This window comes from Gopherus evgoodei, chromosome 1 (assembly GCF_007399415.2).
Source record: "Gopherus evgoodei ecotype Sinaloan lineage chromosome 1, rGopEvg1_v1.p, whole genome shotgun sequence".
Lineage (NCBI taxonomy): Eukaryota > Metazoa > Chordata > Testudines > Testudinidae > Gopherus > Gopherus evgoodei.
In genome coordinates, this window is record NC_044322.1 from 106,281,443 (window position 1) to 106,299,097 (window position 17,655).

Here is a 17,655-nt window from a genome sequence, read left to right on the forward strand (position 1 = left end):
AGTTTATCTGACAATACATTGTTAGAAAGAATCTAATATCTCAAAATGCATAGGTTGTCATTCATATTTTATATGCCTTTACATAGGTGCTGACTACGTAGGTCAGTGTTTCTCAAACTGGGGTCACCACTTGTGTAGGAAAAGCCCCTAGTGGGCCGGGCCAGTTTGTTTACCTGCCCCATCCGCAGATTCGACCCATCGCAGCTCCCAGTGGCCGCGGTTCACCGCTGCAGGTCATTGGGGGCTGCTGGAAGCGGCGGCCAGTAAGTCTCTCGGCCCGCACTGCTTCTAGCAGTTCCCATTGGCCTGGAGCAGCAAACTGTGGCCAGTGGGAGCCGTGATCGGCCGGACCTGCAGATGAGGCAAGTAAACAAACTGACCCGGCCCGCCAGGGGCTTTCCCTACACAAATGGTGACCCCAGTTTGATCAACACTGATGTAGTGTGTGTGTAGATATATAAGCTTTATGTCCTAGGTTTTATACACCCTGTGTTATATCAGACAACTGTGCCCTAGGTTCTTCCCTTTTTGGACAGGGAGAAGACAGGAAAGGTAAGCTTGTTAAACAGGCAAGATGATCAATGATGAAAACTGACCAAAACCTCAATTTCACTATAGTTAGTCAGGCTACCTGTGCAAGCATGGTTAACTGGGACATCTGATTACTGTACTTAATTACAAATGTATACACCAGGGGTCGGCAACCTCTGGCACGCTGCTTGCCAGGGTATGCACCCTGGTGAGCTGGGCCAGTTTGTTTACCTGCCTCATCCGCAGGTTCTGTCAATCGCCGCTCCCACTGGCCACGGTTCACCATTCCAGGCCAATGGGGGCAGCGGGAAGCCGCAGCCAGCACATCCCTCGGCCCACGCCGCTTCCCGCAGCCCCCATTGGCCTGAGACAGCAAACCGCGGCCAGTGGGAGCCGCGATCAGCCGAACCTGTGGACGCAGCAGGTAAACAAACTGACCTGACCCGCCAGGGTGCTTACCCTGGCAAGCCACATGCCAGAGGTTGCCGACCCCTGGTATACACTATATCATGCATGCACACATGCACACATACACACACACACATCCCAAGAGAAATGAAGCTTTTCACCAAGAGTGCATAACACATAACTCTTCATCATACCAGGTAGTTAGAGCAACATTCTCCTGCAGTACTGCTCAGTGTAGCAAACATATTGGGCTTAGATAGTGTTGTGATAGGTTCTGTATAACTACGATAGCTAGGTAGATTGCATGACATGATGTTCTATTGTAATTATAAAGGTATGTCAGAATAGTGCTAGAATGCTACCGCGCCCCAGAACAATATGTAAGTTGGCATGAATGAGCAGCGGTGAAGCAGTTAAGGAATGAAAATTAAACTCATAACAAGAACAATAAGCACATTGAAAAAATCACATGGTGGTGGGAGGAGGGAGGAACGTGCTTGTGGTATCCTCTTACAAAACACTCAATAGGACCATTAATTAAGATCAAAGCCTGAGGTACCTAGTTCCAAAACTTAGGACTTGAGTGGTAAATGGTATACCTTTCATTAATTTGTGTTTTATCCTTAGAATTTCATTTTATTAAAGAGACTTTGGGTTTGACCTTTCCCCAGAACTATTAATGATGTTTAATCTAAAGTATGAACAATGGGCCAGCACCTCTGCTGATGTAAATCCCCATAGCCCCATTAAAGTCAGTGGAGATATTCTGTACACCAGCTAAGGAGCTGGCTCAGTGTGTGCAAGACTTGACAAGCTGTTGATAGGATACTGATTGAGGGTAAGAGACTCTTTTGAAATGTTAAGGCATCCCTGTTTGAATGGTGATTGAGCATTTTTCAAAAATACATTTGCATTTTTCATTTGTCCTGAGATCATTATTTCATTATCACTGGGTATCATTTCTAATAACAGAAGAATAGTTGTTTTATAAGTAAGTACGTAAAATGCAGATTTTCCCAAACTAGCATAGCCTAATGGATTCTTTTAAAAAAACACCCAAGGAATTTTTAAGGGATTTTACTTTTGCTGATCCTGTTCTTAAGCTTGTGCTGTTACTACATTTTGTTCAGTGCTTTATGGTGCAAATTGCTAGCAAGTCAGACCTTTAAATATATCAGGTTTTATTGGCAATCCAAAATCAGATTTTCATACAAAAAGTATCAGTATATTTTGGCAGGTTTTGGTAGCTGTTGTTATACTCTTGTTCAATTAAATGTGTCTGAAGTTAATGAAGTGTAAAGGAACACTTGGATGACTCATTGACTTTGGAGATCCCAACATTTAAAACAAGGAGGCCTGATTCTGATTTCACTTATACCAATTTTACTCTGATGTAACTCCCTTCACTTCAGTGAAGTTTCTTATGATTGACATCAGTGTAAATGACAAGTGAATCAGGCTCAGAGGGTAGAAAATGAATGACCAGTACAAAGGCATTTGATAATTGAATATGGAGCTTTCAACCCTTTAAGGTTACCCATTTAAAGTCAGTCGGTGTGTCTAGAACCAGTGTGTATTTGGTAGAAAATTACGATGGATAGAAGTCTTCTGTTAAACAGTAGAGGGCAGACAGCGTGATGTCCTTAGGTGGCTCAAATTATTGTTACCACATATTTCTTAGTCAGGGTGAAATGGCTTCTTCACACTATGTGGTACAGACAAACAAATCGTGCTAGCACTTCACCCTGGCCCTCACAGGGAATCGTTATGACCCAGGGCCCTATGTGGCAGGTGGTTTGGAAGCCCTGGTGCCAGAAATTCTGGGTTGTTTTCTTGGCACATGCATTCACTGTATTTGTTGTGAGATTGTTGGGCTGATTTCAATGAAGAAAACATTACCAGATGCTACATGGGTATTGACAGATGTGCATCTGATATTGCAGAAGAAAGTGCAGTAGCAACCACCTATAATAATACAATATAAAATTACATTTGTTTATTTCTTTGATTTATGGGTGCAGGGTGGGAGAGGAGCAAGGAGTCAGGAAGGAGAAGCAATAGTGTGTGAGAAAAAGATTTTGAGGGTGGGAGACTGGAGTGATGCATTAGAGAGATTTAACAGAATGAGATATCATGTGGAAAAAATAGTATGTGATCATGTAATTAAAGACTGTACCATAATGGATATGCACAAGCGGACAGAAGTAGGGTTTCACAGGTATGTGCATTACTTTATCTCTGAGTTTTAATTCTGCAACTGAACAAAACACCATATCATCTTTATATATAATGTCTGTTTGTTCTAGAATGTTAGTTAGCACTTAGCATCACAGTATGTAAGTGCTTAAAGGAGCATAAACAGAACAATAAGGTCTTCTGTGGGAGGGGCTGGTTTTGTTCTTTTGGAGCAGTGGGAGAGGAACATGACTTTGAGTGTTAGGATTTTTTTTAAAAATCAATTCTGATGGCAGGATTTATCAAAAAGTTGTTTTACACCTTGATCTGAACACCATCAGGCTAGGGCTTAGTCTGATCTCTTCTGGAAAGGGATTGCGCAGCTGGGGTCTTTCTTCTGAGAATGCTTTGTTCCCAGGGTCTAATATTCAGAACCTAGGTGTATTCTGCTACATTTTCCCTGTGATGTATAGTTTTTTTGAGGCATCATGGATGAAAAGGCAGCCTCTGAAGTAGCTAAGTCCCATACTACATACTATGAATATGTATTGCTGAATCTAATACTGTAAAGTGCAATATAGAATTTGGAGATACTTGGATTCAGAACATTGACATCCACATGTCTCTGGCTCCTACATGCCATCGGGGTTTCTCATGAATTATGTTACTAATCTGTTAGCATTGCTGATGGAAGTGATTTTTTTAGGGTGAAAGGATAGTATTCCATTACTGACCTTTTGCCAGGGTTCATAATATCTCTTTTCTTATAGATGATATTAACATACCAGTAAGTAAATCTGAAATATATCATCTTAGTACTGTGCTAACAGCCACATCTTAAACCATCAGAGATATTTAATGTACTGATACTTGAGAGATTCTGTCTGCATGTTATCCGCATTATCTGAACAATTTGTCATTATAACTCAAGCTTTATGCAGGCTAAATTTATGAACATATTAACAAATTTGATAGACCCCTTGACATTACATACTTTGCCACAGTTTTGACCTACAGAATTGTAATAAACTGATCAAAGAAGCTGGTCTTTTGGTCTGCTCTTTAAAGCTGTTTACATAATGTCCTTTACGTGCAGATCAATGTCCATTCAATTTCCCAACTATGTATGTGTCAAAAATATCTCTCTCAACTGTCAACTCACCTTCACCAACGGGAGCCTTGTGTGAGACAGTTTTACAGCCCAGGCAGACTCTGAAACTGAGCCTTTAAATCAAAAGACCAAATAGAGGGATTAATCAATAGGGAAGCTTTTATTTTCTTTATTTTTTCCCCAGGCTTAATCCCCAGACATAACAATCAAATCAGTCTACTCTAACTTATACCTGAGCCACTAAAGGTTATTTGACAAAGATGTTCACTTTCACAGAGAGAAGTTAATTGTGTTTTTTTATATCAGACTTGATTTTGGAGGTTCATTTGCAGGTCTTCCCCCCCCCCAAAAAAGAACCCCCCAAGCCCCCTAGCCAATTCTTGCTGCTAAATAGATTTGCCATCTTCATGGTATATTATTTCTATCAGTGTGTTCGACTAAATCCTGTCAGAATATATGAAGAATGTTCACTTAACAAGGCTTAGGTTCTAGAAAGAAAACTAAAGAGATTGATAGGTTCAAGCTTTTAAGTGATCTCACTGTTTCATCAAAGACTTGGTAGCTTCTTTTATCTACATCTTTATCTTCTGGCAGGAGAGTAATAAATAAAATACTAATGAGGGCCCAGTGTGTTATCTGCACTCAGTGTGTTCATTTAAATTATGCAAAATGATAAATGTCTTTTTTATCATTAATCGAATTTAAATGTTTTAACTGCAAATTAAGACCATTGTCTACATCTCAAATGTCTTGCAGAGTATCACAGTGAGATGCTTTTATCAGCATGAAATGTTAAATTAATTTTACATAATGTGGATAACCCACCACAACAATGTAATACTATCAAAACAATGCAAAATATGTTTATTACATTATATCTCGTTATTAAAATAGCCAGGCATTACTTTTTAACTGATTTGAATGCAGATGCACTTTGAGCCAGATCAAAGTTCAAATCCTGATCATTCTTTCCCAATTATCTTTGGGGTTCTGGTTTGAGTCCATTAAAGCTGTGAGTCATAAATTCAGATATGTACTTTCCCAATTTTTTTAAAGGGGCTAGTCCCCAGGTTCTGCTTTGGCCTATTATTGATTCTGTGGCACTAAAAATAGTGAAAACTTTTAAGGGTAAACTAACTGGGTTGTAGAAAATAAGGAAGAAAAAACCCTCCCCTCTGAACTTAACCCACTTTGAGATATAAACTCAACCCACACATTTCTTTTAACTGAAACCAGATGTCATGTGGTACTGTACATATGACTGTGTTTAATTTATACTGTGTTAGCAGCTAACGACCCCAAACATTATTTTAGGTGCTGTTCAAATACATAAGTAGATATAGTCTCTGCCCCAAAGAGCTTGAAATAAGATGCAACAAACAATTGTAATAAACAGCAGAAGGCGGGTGGGAAGGTGGAAAGGTGTTATGAGGATAGGGGCTTGCATTTACATAGGCTGGCTATGTGCACATTTTGATGGTTCTGAATAATTTACAATTAAAAATATTAGCTGTGCTTGACAACAATTCAGTGTAGCCATTTCTTGTAGGCATCACAGCAGAAGCTGATGCCGAAGAATGGATATGAAGAAGGAATGGATTAATTTTTGATCAGTCTAGGAAGCATATTTCATGCATAAGAAGTGTAGAAATTTGAAAGTGTAGAGATTTGTGAGAGAAGTGGACAAATTGACATTCAAAGCTAGCAGCACTGTCCGAGTGGATGACTGAATGTACAAGGCTGGCAAAGAAGTAGAACATCTTTTTACTTATGAACTGAGCACATGTGAACTAGAATCACTATTGTTAGGTAATAAAGCAAGTCCTCACTCACCTCTCCAGCACCCGAGTTCGTGCGGAGTTGGTATGGGCACACAATTCTGTCAGAGACCAGACACCAGTGCGTTGATCAACGGGCTCACACTATCCTTAGCTCTCAAAGCTTTAGATTAAGTGTGGCCCCTTTATTAGGGGTGAGCATCAATATTTATACACAGAAGTAAACAAAGTGATTAACAAAAGATAATGGTCATGCATAATCAATCAAGATTTTACAGGAAAAGCAAGTTTAACAAGTAAATGCATAGAGATAAAGGCTAATGGCTACTTGAGAAAGGGGGTGTCATGAGTAGTTTGCAGGTCAGTGCTTTGTTCGATAAAGGGTTCAGAAAGGATTATGCAGAGACGGCCAGTCTGGGTGTGTTTTGGCTCCCCAAAGTTCACCAAAAGTTTAGACCCAACATTCCTCCATTTGTAGCTTTGAGATAACTATTAATCAAAAAGCTACACCCTATTTCAAGATCTCAAGGGCCGCTTGGCAATTTCAGCCTGGGCCAATTCGAAGAGAGTAAGGCTTTTAGCTGAAGTGGGAAAAGAATAAACTGACTTACATGAGTTTATGAGGGAGGGGACACACTGAATACAGCAACACAGTATTATAAGGACTACTATGGCCCCAACAACACCCACCAAGAGGTTTTTAACCCACCCAAGTCCGGGCAGCCAATTCCATAAGGCTCCCCACCAATCATAAGGTGGCTGGCCAGAGGAGTAGTTTTTAGCCATTTCCCTTAGGTGTTTGGTACGTTGAAAAGTGTCAGAGTAGGTGTCATTTACAAAAACACAGCATTCTTCATTTATGAGGGCGCAAGTTCCTCCCTGGGCTGCTAACATCATATCTAAAGCCATTCTGTTTTGCAAAGCTAACTGGCGCAGCTGGGACATTTCCCCGGCCTGATTTTCAAATAGGGTTGCAGTTTCATTGGTCAAAGATTCTAATAGTCCCTGTAGACGGATGATAGCACCCTTCAAGCTAGTGTGACCAGCCCACCGCTGCCAGGACAAACCATCACGGAGATTAATATCTCTGTCAGTTTCACGGATGTTACGAACGTGGGGGAAATGAGGGGGAGTGAGGGAGATGCGAGAAGGCGGTGCTAGCCATGCCAAATAACATGACCCTGCCCAATCAGGGGAGAGAAAATAATAAGCCTTGGGCCCGCACACCCAGTATGTTCCATATAATGCGTTTTGGGTATTCCATTTCTCAAAGTAGGAGGTAACCCACCACCCGTTGTACCACTGTTCCCCTGGTAACGCAGAGGGGTCATTGTGTGAACTGCAGAGGCACAATTTGGTAGTGTGTCCTCAAAGGGCAGTGTAGTACTGCTTGAGCAGTTGTAGAAGGCAATTGTGTATCCTTTAACAATTAGTTGGACACCCTCGAGATCTGAGCAGGGCTTTTTAAAAACTGACTCTGAAAACCTGCCCCTCCATGAAAAAGTTGAAAAGGTTGGATCGGGGTGAGGGATCCACATATGGGATAAGTGGGATGCGCAAGGCTTGAAGCCTAGATTTTTACTAAAGGCGGTGCCATTAAAATATATGTTGCATTTACTTGTTCCCACAAAAGTTGACCCTTTTTCTTTAACAAAACACAGTGATCCTGTTTGATTGGTTACCCTGAGATATTTGTTAATTGGCACTCCTGTTTTGTCCCATGTAAGATTGGGTTGGACTGGATCTTTTATTCTAGTCGGTGGCATCCAAGTCATATTAGCAGTGGTTAGGGGAATGGGTGTGAAGGGGAGTCCCTGTGCTGCATTTACTGGAAATTGAGTACATACCCAGCAATCACTTCTATTTCCTAAAATACGAGTTTTAACCTTGTGGGAATATCTAATAAAAGCATTATCTTCATAAGCAGAAAATAAACTAAAAAAGCATAAAAAAAACCATACAGTTGTCAGAATAAAGGGTCCTCTCATTTTTTTCGAGTCAATTTAAGTCTAATGTCTGAGAGAGGTAAGCTGGTCCACTGGTCGAAGGCAGTGTCCTCAGTGGTGACAAGAGCTGCTGGTCCGTCACTGTGGTCCACTACGGCTGGCTTGACGTGGGAGTGGTGGATCCAAGATTTGCCTCCTTCCAGGAACACTGCAGTCTGGGTTGTCAAAAGAACCTGGTGGGGTCCAGTAAACCTTGGCTGGAGGGTGTCGTCACGAACGAACTTTTTGGCCCAGACGAAGTCCCCTGGTTGGAACGGGTGGATTTGTTCCTCCAGCGGCACGGTCTGGGAAAACTGCGAGGCTTTCCAAAGGGTACGGAGGCGAGCCTGTAGGGAGAGAAACTGACACGCGGTCATATGATCCCCTCCCAATAGTGAAACATCAGCACGTGGTAGCGCCCCGCCTTTGAAAGGGGGGTGTCCATAGAGCAGTTCAAAGGGGGATAATCCCAATGCGCGGGTTGGGCGAGTACGAAGGTGAAACAGGACCAAGGGAAGTACCTGAGGCCACTTTAATCCTGTTTCCTGACAGTATTTAGCCAATGTAAACTTAAGTTCCCTATTCATACGCTCAACTTTCCCGCTAGACTGGGGGTGGTAGGGTGTATGAAAGGAGTGTGAAATGCCCAGTCCTTGTTCTAAACGGCCAAGGACATGACCAGTAAAGTGAGGTCCGCGATCTGAGTCGAGCACAAGAGGGATGCCAAAATGGGGTACAATGTCTCTAAGGAGAATCTTTGCCACTGTGGCAGCAGTACAATTAGCAGTAGGAAAAGCTTCGACCCAGGAAGTCAGAGAGCAAACCAAAACAAGGAGGTGCTTTTTTCCAAAAGCCTTTGGCATATCTGCAAAGTCAATTTGAAGATGTTGAAATGGAGCAGCAGGCGGAGGTCTTCCACCCTTAATTTTGTTAAGAGGCGGAGCAGGTCCATTACGCTGACATGTGCTGCATGCTTTCACTATTGATAGGCAATAGGGTTGAATGCCTGGAGCATACCAAAAGCGAGCGATAGTGTCCACGAGGGCGTGCGTGCCGTAGTGACCCCCTTTATCATGGTGCCAGCGAACTGCCACGGGGTATGTGGAGCGAGGGAGGCAGGCTCGGCCATCTGGCATAAGCCAGGTCCCTTTGACCAGAGTGGCCCCGAGGCTTTCCCACGATTGTAGTTCAGCAGCGGGTACTGGTACGGGGTGCGGTGGAGTAAAGGAGGAGGTTGCAATAGCCAATGTGGGCATGGCTAAAGGTAAGGTGGCAGCCTTCTTGGCGGAGGCGTCAGCCAGGGCATCCCACGGGTAACGGGGCTACTATCTTTAGTATGGGCCCGGCAGTGAACTACAGCCAGGACAGAGGGTTTTTGGAGGGCGTCCAAAAGCTTGTGGATGAGGGGGAGGTGCTGAATGGGTTTATCGGCAGCTGTCTGGAAACCTCGAAACTTCCAGAGGTGGATATGACAATGCACAACTCCAAAAGCATATTTGCTATCAGTAAAAATGGTAATGGTCTTACCAGCGGCCAACTGGCAAGCTCGGGCCAGGGCATAGAGTTCAGCGGCTGGGGCTCCCCAGTTGCCTGGCAGTGAGGCGGCCTCTTGAATGTCCCATTCAGAGGTGACAGCATAACCTGTGAAACGCTTGCCATCAACATAGAAGGAGCTTCCGTCCGAGAAGAGGATGCAATCGGGATTGTCCAGTGGCACGTCAAACAGGTTGTCCCTTATCTGTAAGATGCTGGAAACTACTTCCACACAGTCGTGCTGATCCTGGAGGACTGGCAGGTCAGGAAGCAAGGTAGCTGGATTAAGGGGTCCACACCTTTCAAAAATTAGGTTAGTGTCTTCTAAGAGTTCGGCCTCTAGCTGTTGCTGACGATGGGCCGAAAAGACTTGGGTTGTGTTCCTACGCAGAAGGGCTGACAAGGCATGAGAGGTCCAAACTGTGGTAAAATGACCCAGGGTTAGGCTCTTTGCCTTTGTGATCAGCAGGGCAGCTGCTGCCAGAGTCCGGGTGCAGGATGGGGTTCCCTGAGCGATAGGGTCGATTTGCTGAGAGTAAAAAGCAAGCGGGAAATGGTGGGGCCCGCTCAGCTGGGTAAGGACACCACTAGCAATTCCGCCCCTTTCGTGGACAAAAAGGTGAAAGGGTTTGCTGTAATTGGGGGGGCGGAGAGACATGGAGGAGGCCACACTGTCCTTGAGTAACTGAAAGGCTTGAATAGTGTCCGGGGACCACTGCAAAGGGTCAGGAGCAAGGTTAGCAGTGAGTCGGTGGAGCGGTTTGCTTAACTTCCCGCAGGACGGCAACCAGGGGCGACAGAAGCCAATTAGTCCTAAGAAACCTCGAAGTTGTTTCTTGGTGTTCGGTAGAGGGCAGTTTTGAATAGTCTTTATGCGGGCTGGGTCCATCTGTCTTCCCTCTGGGGTTAACAGGAAGCCCAGATATCGGACCTTCTGTGAGACCCACTGAATCTTTTTAGGGTCTACCTTGTGGCCTCTGGTGTGTAGGTATAATAAAAGTGCCTTACCATCGATGCGGAGGGCAGCTTCTTCGCGATTACCTAATAGGATGTCATTTACGTATAGGACCAATGTGGATCCCTGCGGACTGGTGAAACCTTCCAAGTCATGGTGGAGGCACTGGCTGAAAATCGTGGGGCTGTCTCTGTAGCCTTGAGGAAGTCGTTGCCAGACATAACTTTGTCCCTCCCAGGTGAAACCAAAGAGATACTGAGAGTCTGGGTGCACAGGAATGCTGAAAAAAGCTGATTTTAAGTCAATAACAGTGAACCACTCAGCATCCCAGGGGATTTGGCTGATGATAGTAGCTGGGTCAGGAACTACTGCATGAAGAGGGACCACATACTGATTAACAACTCGTAGATCCTGTACAAAGCGCCAACGAACAGGGTCTCCGTCCTTTTTAGGAGGCTTTTTGACAGGCAGTATAGGGGTGTTACAGGGAGTGTGCTGAGGGAGGACTAGCTTTTGTGCAATGAATCCCTCGATAATGGGGCGGATGCCCTCCCGGGCTTCCAGCGACAGGGGGTATTGAGGGACTGACGGGGGGGTTAAGGAAGGCTTCACCTGAATCCTTACGGGCTCTGCCGAAAGGAGCAGGCCAACATCAGTGTCAGAAATTCCCCAGAGGGTTGAAGGCAAGTCAGTGAGGTCAGGGGAGAGAGAGGGGGGTGTTTCCCAATTACCCTGAGTAGGGGCCGAATCTCCTAACACTGTCATCAATAATCCTACCCCTTCAGGAGTGCAGGTTAAAGTAGCCTCAAGCTTACAGAGTAAATCCCGGCCCATCAAAGGGATCGGACAAGCTGGGGAAAAAAGAAAACGGTGAGGAAAACATTTATCAGCATAAACAACATTCAAAGGCAAAGTGAGTTCCAGAGACTGTGGGTTGCCCTCCACCCCAGTCGCAGTTTTAACCTCAGAGGATAGCCAGGGAGAGGGGGCATGATTTAAAAGAGAGAAAGTAGCCCCAGTATCAATGAGGAAAGAGACAGACAGTCCCTGGACTGAAAGGGTTAAACGAGGCTCTTTGCTGGGAGGGGAGAAAGTGAGAAAGGAGCCGGCTAAAGACATTAAGGAAATAAGACCATCACATTGTTTGCCTTCGCCCCCGGGGTACCGTCATTGAGGAGGCTGAGTTTGCTGCGGCTGCTGCTGTTTCCCATAATTGATCCAGGCCTGGGGAATGGGCTGAGCTGGTGGTGCAGGGGTGTATTCCTCACTTGTGTAAGCATCTGCGGATGCAACCAGACCCTCTGGGCGTCCCCAGGGGCATTCACGTTTAAAGTGACCGGGCTGTCCGCACTGAAAACAATTTCCTGATGGCTGGGGTCGCCAGGACCCTCTTCCCCGAGCACCCTGGAATCCCCTGCCATGGCCACGGCCTTTGCCTCGAACACCGCCGTGAAAAGCTAAAGCCATCAGCTTATATTCTTCCTTTTCTCTTTCTTTTACTACTTTCCCTTTCTTTCTCCCAGGCAAAATCAGCTACGTCCAACACTGAAGTGACTGACTCACCTCCCCAACCAGGGCGAAACTTTAAGAAGTAATCCCTTACAGGGGGCACCGACTGATTCACAAAAAATGAAATAAGAGTAGGGTGGTCTGCTTCTCTCTCAGGATCCATCTGAGTGAACATTCGGGCCCCCTCCAATAGCCTCGACCAGAACTTTCTGGGCGGCTCATCAGACTCCTGCCGAATCTGCATGAACTTAGCCTGATTAGGCGAGCGGTGAGCCATTTCCTTGAGTCTCTGTAACAATCGCTCTCGATCTGTTCGCATCTGGGTCAGCCTTGGCTGAGTCCAGTCTAGGGGATTCCAGCCAGCGGCCAGATCCCGCCTATCCATCCAAGTACGATTAACTGCATTGCTATCTCCCCATGTCCTTTCTGCCATCCACAATCTACTACGTTCCTCTCCGGTCAAAACTCTACTTAACAACTGATCCACATCCGTATAAGTAGGATTATAACTTAAAAACAATCTTTCTAGAAGTTCTATGATCTTTCGGGGATTTTCCCCAAAAGACCCTGACAACTGTCCCCACTCTTTCAAGTCCCATTCTAGCCATCCTTTATATTCCACAATATTAGCATGTTGTAACCGTCCATCATTGCCCATATAAGGTTGATCGTGCACCTGTAAAGGCATCTCTCTAACTATACTTTTATTACTCGCAAGAGATTTGACGGGGACATTCTCTGGGCTATCCTCGGGGGGGGGCATGCACCCTGCCGTACCTGCTTGGACATTAGCCTAGTAACTACTCCTCCCGAGGTTTGCCCCTCCATTTCCTCCTCATCCTTCTGCAGAAATTCCAATCTGGTATCCTGCAGATTCCCCTCTGCTACAAGGAGAGAGTCCCCCTGCGGAGGAATAGGGGCAGGTGCAGAGGGGACCAGCTGACGAGTCAAAACACGCCGTGGTCTACACCCTTCATCGAAATAACCTGGAGGGGGTTCACTCTCGGGATAGTACCTGACTGCCATAATTTTTAAAGATTTCCACAGCTCTGCTGCTGTGTCCCAACAAAACCAGTAACATAACTGTCCCGGATGGTCTTTTTCGATCTGGCTCTTTACTCCTCTTAAGGCAGCCTGTTCGAAAGAGCCATACGAAGGCCACCTCATCTCCGGGTCGGCCAATACCGCGGTATACCCAGTCCAATTCCTTACACATAGTGTGTACAACTTCTTCCTAGACATTCCTGTCTGTACTGGGAGTTTCCCTTCGTTCCATAACTTATTTACAATCCCCAACGGACTCTCAAGAGGCACGCTAGTCCCTTGACCCATGGTGTCTGACAGGAGCCCTCCAACTGGCGTTTACCCTGCTGTCCAATACACGACCCCTCAATATTGAATTGGTTGGGAGAAATCTCCTGTGGCGCCTTGCCAATTCATATATGAGTGGTCTGACCACTGGACAGAGGTACCGCACCAGAAGGAATCCCGGACGAGCCCCCAAATTGTTAGGTAATAAAGCAAGTCCTCACTCACCTCTCCAGCACCCGAGTTCGTGCGGAGTTGGTATGGGCACACAATTCTGTCAGAGACCAGACACCAATGCGTTGATCAACGGGCTCACACTATCCTTAGCTCTCAAAGCTTTAGATTAAGTGTGGCCCCTTTATTAGGGGTGAGCATCAATATTTATACACAGAAGTAAACAAAGTGATTAACAAAAGATAATGGTCATGCATAATCAATCAAGATTTTACAGGAAAAGCAAGTTTAACAAGTAAATGCATAGAGATAAAGGCTAATGGCTACTTGAGAAAGGGGGTGTCATGAGTAGTTTGCAGGTCAGTGCTTTGTTCGATAAAGGGTTCAGAAAGGATTATGCAGAGACGGCCAGTCTGGGTGTGTTTTGGCTCCCCAAAGTTCACCAAAAGTTTAGACCCAACACTATGAGATAGTACATATGAAGCCCCACAAGACCACTTTTACAGAATCACTCTTCAGTGAGTTGAAGCATTGACTTAATTTACCCGGTCAGCAAGAAGAAGTGTGAGTCTGTATATACACAGCAATAAAAAACCTGCAGCTGCAAGTCTCAGAGCCCAGGTCAACTGACTCAGGCATGCAGGGCTAGCACTGTGGGGTTAAAAATAGCAGTATAGACATGCAGGCTTTGACTGGAGCCTGGGCTCTGAAACCCAGCAAGTGAGCAGGGTCTTGGAGACCAGTCTCTTGCCTAAGTCCAAATGTCTACAATTATTTTTAGACCTGCAATGCAAGACCTGCAAGCCTGAGTCAGCAGACTCGGCTTTGAAACTTGGTATCACAGGGTTGTTTTAGCTATGTAGATGTACCCTGTTAGTGAGAATGGTAATTTCATCATAAATAAGATTCCTAATAATTGTTTTACGTATCACAAGTAATATAAGAGATGTCTTATTAGAAAAAAACAAACAGCATTTAGTACTGAATTATATCAGTACCCCAAGTTCTCAAATTTGTTCACTTCTGGGCAGACATATAAGGATAATTTATTATCTTCACCAGCTTTACTTACTATAACCACTGATAGTAACTCTTTTTCTAATTTTGTTAAAGACTAACATTCTCAAATAAGAAATGATGTTATGGATTTGTAAAATAAGCGCTGTAAATTATTTTTCATGGAGAAATATGGTGGAACATTTACTTTAAGAACACTAAAAGCATTTAATAGTATACTTTAAATTATACTAATAGTTTAGTAAATATGCTGCCTGTTCATAAGGAGTGCCATTAGAGAATTACATAATATTGCATCTGTCATAAAAAAAAAGAAATGGCATGCAGTTCTATTGTCAGACCTTTTCTATGACAGATGTCATACTAAGTAATTGTCAAATGATGTAATTAACATAACATGTTATATTGATCCAAGTTATATAATCTTTTTTCATGAGTAATACAAGCAGTCCTCGACTTTACAATGTTCAAGTTGTGACGTTTATAAATTGTCATCGTGTTTCGACTTTACAACATCAGTTTCGACTTTACAATGCTCGATCCAACATTGTTTCTATGAGAAATTCAAGTTATGATGTTTTCAACTTAAGGCGCGATTTTCAGGAACCAATTGTGCCGTAAGTCCGAGGACTGCCTGTACAGCATTACATAATTGTCAAATGACCTAATCAGAGCAACTTATTTTACTGATCAGTATTACTAAGTGCCTAAGTACCATAAGAGCCTAAATTTCTTTTAATGACACTGGGACTGAGACTCTACGTGTCTGTGTAATATTAAAAATGGGACTTAAACTTACATTAGGTACCTTTCAAAATTGTACCCAAGGTGTAATATTAATGCAGGCCTGGCTTGCAGCCTTAGTCATGGTTTGCATCTGCTTATAATTGTCAGATATGAGAGAAATCATTTTAGCATTTTAACATACATATAATGTGAGATGAAATATTAAAACTGATGTTAATGCAAATTAAATTTGGAAATTTGAATACAGAAAATCAAGAAACGCAAATTTAAAGGTTTCATTGAGAACCACTTTGAGTTCCATTTACCCATCAGCATGGACAACTGTGCTCCAGGAGTGACGGACACATAAAGTAGGGAAGGTGGTGTTTGCATTATTGTCCTATGCTTTGTTATGCTATTTAAGAATCTTATACTGTGGCTATCACTGTGGTATCTGAGTGCATTCCAGTAATATATTAAGCAATATGACTGTGATCCATCACATTTGGGTCTTTCCTATTTTCTCTCTTCCTCTACTTGGGGGAATAATTGTATGCAACTGGTTTTGCTGTGGTTGGGTTTTGGTTTTTTTTGGAGGTGGATGTCTGCAGTAGTATGTGTTTTTCTTGTTGATCACTCAGTCAAAGAAGTGCATTCTTTTCCTTGGAATAAAAAGTGGGGAGGTTTATTGTGGTTCCTAGATCCCATAGGTGTTGCTCCTACAGTCTGGAGCAGGCCCCAAGAAGGCTCTGTCTCCTGCACAAGTAAACTTTTCCTGTGCAGTAGACAACTCCATTGTGCCAGAGGAGTGAAACTGTTGTCTGGGGTCCACACTCCAGCACTTCTAGTGGTGTTTTAGTTCCATGTCCCAGGGCCTTTGAATTCCTTTAAGAATAGGACCAAGATCTTGAATTTGATCTAGGTATTAATGGGGAGCCAGTGTAGTGATCAAAGTAGAGATTTGAAGTACTCATGATACCTTTTATTGCTGAGGAGAAATACTGCTGTATTAGTTGCAATACCTAAGGGCTGTGAGTTTCTTGTCCAGGGAGATTTGATTTCTATAGTCTATTTATGAGGTAACAAATATGTAATAGAGGCCTGTTGTGCTGTTCCAGAATACACCCTTTTACTGGAGGTTATCTGTACTCTGTTTCTTTAAAAATGTGACATAAGTAAAAAGAGCCTGAAGAAGGACTGTACTCATAATCAATTCTCTGTAGACTCCCACCTGTAATGTGGAAATCATACTTACAATGTCCTACCTCACAGTGCTGCTGTGAGGATTAACTAATGACTGTGAAGCATTTTGTAAACTTAAAATGCTATAGCATGGATATAATCCCTTGTGCAAGTTTTCTCTGTCCCTCCACCTAGCCTCAATGAGCTCATTGCCTAGTTGATTCTGATGAGTCTAACCTTGTCTGGCTATCAAGCATGTCAACAAAATAACTCTGCATCTCTCCACAAGGTCTCAAAGCTACACACACACACACACACACACACACACACACACACACACACACACACACTTACTTACAATTACATACAAAAGTTCTTAACAATAGTGCTTTATTCAAACTGTTTCCTTCAAATGCAGCCTACGCACTAGTCATCAAGGGCATTTAACTGTATGGAAGGCTTGAAAGCATAGCAACAAGCTGGTTTTGATCTGTTGGGACACAAAGAAATGATAGATATCACTCAAAATCCTAAATCTGAATAATTTTGAAGTACATGTATCTCAAAATCAGTTTGACTTATTTTCAGCACACTTTGCAGAAACAGAATAAATAAGACCAAACTAATTCTAGTTAAAATTATTGGTGAGATTGGGGGAAGGCTAGAAGCAGGACTTATCTCGTTGCAACCATAACTGTGCAGCTAGAACTATAATTTTATATTTGACTTTACAGCAAAAGATTTTTAAATGCAGTTTTAAATATTACTAATTATGCCATTATATTTCACTGCAGGTGACTTATGAAATTGTTGGAGCTATTGAAAAAAATAAAGATTCACTTTCACAAAATCTCCTATTTGTAATGAAAAGTAAGTGCTTTTTTGTTGTTAGAATGTGCCACATTATGCCTTAACTTTCTAATCATTACCATTGTTTTATAAAATATGTCATCCACAACTTAATAATTGAAAGAAACTTTTCATTTTAAATACCAGAAATAATAATACTCTTACTATAGTATACATTGTGTACAAGTTATTTTGAAGCCCATTCAAAACTTTAATTTAAACAGGCTTTAAACAGCTGTACATGTAAAATACCTTTCTGTGACATTAAGGGTATGAATTTTGAAAAGATTTTTCTAAAGACTAATGAAAACAACTAAGGTTTCTAAAGTTATACCAGCTGTAGAGGGGTTTATTTAATTACTAAAAATGACTCAAGAACTGCTACTAAAATGGCATTTTGGGGGTGTGCCTGTA

At 43.1% G+C, this 17,655-nt stretch overlaps 1 protein-coding gene across 3 annotated transcripts in view; it reads left to right on the plus strand.

Annotated features, from left to right (window-relative positions):
* The window catches only part of MYO16 (myosin XVI), a 623,763-nt gene that overhangs the window by 477,190 nt on the left and 128,918 nt on the right, over positions 1-17,655 (plus strand). For all 3 annotated transcript variants that reach the window (XM_030568459.1, XM_030568449.1, XM_030568467.1), the window contains exon 24: positions 17,187-17,262. In XM_030568459.1, the coding sequence (XP_030424319.1) occupies positions 17,187-17,262 (76 nt within the window). The remainder of the gene's footprint in view (positions 1-17,186; positions 17,263-17,655) is intronic.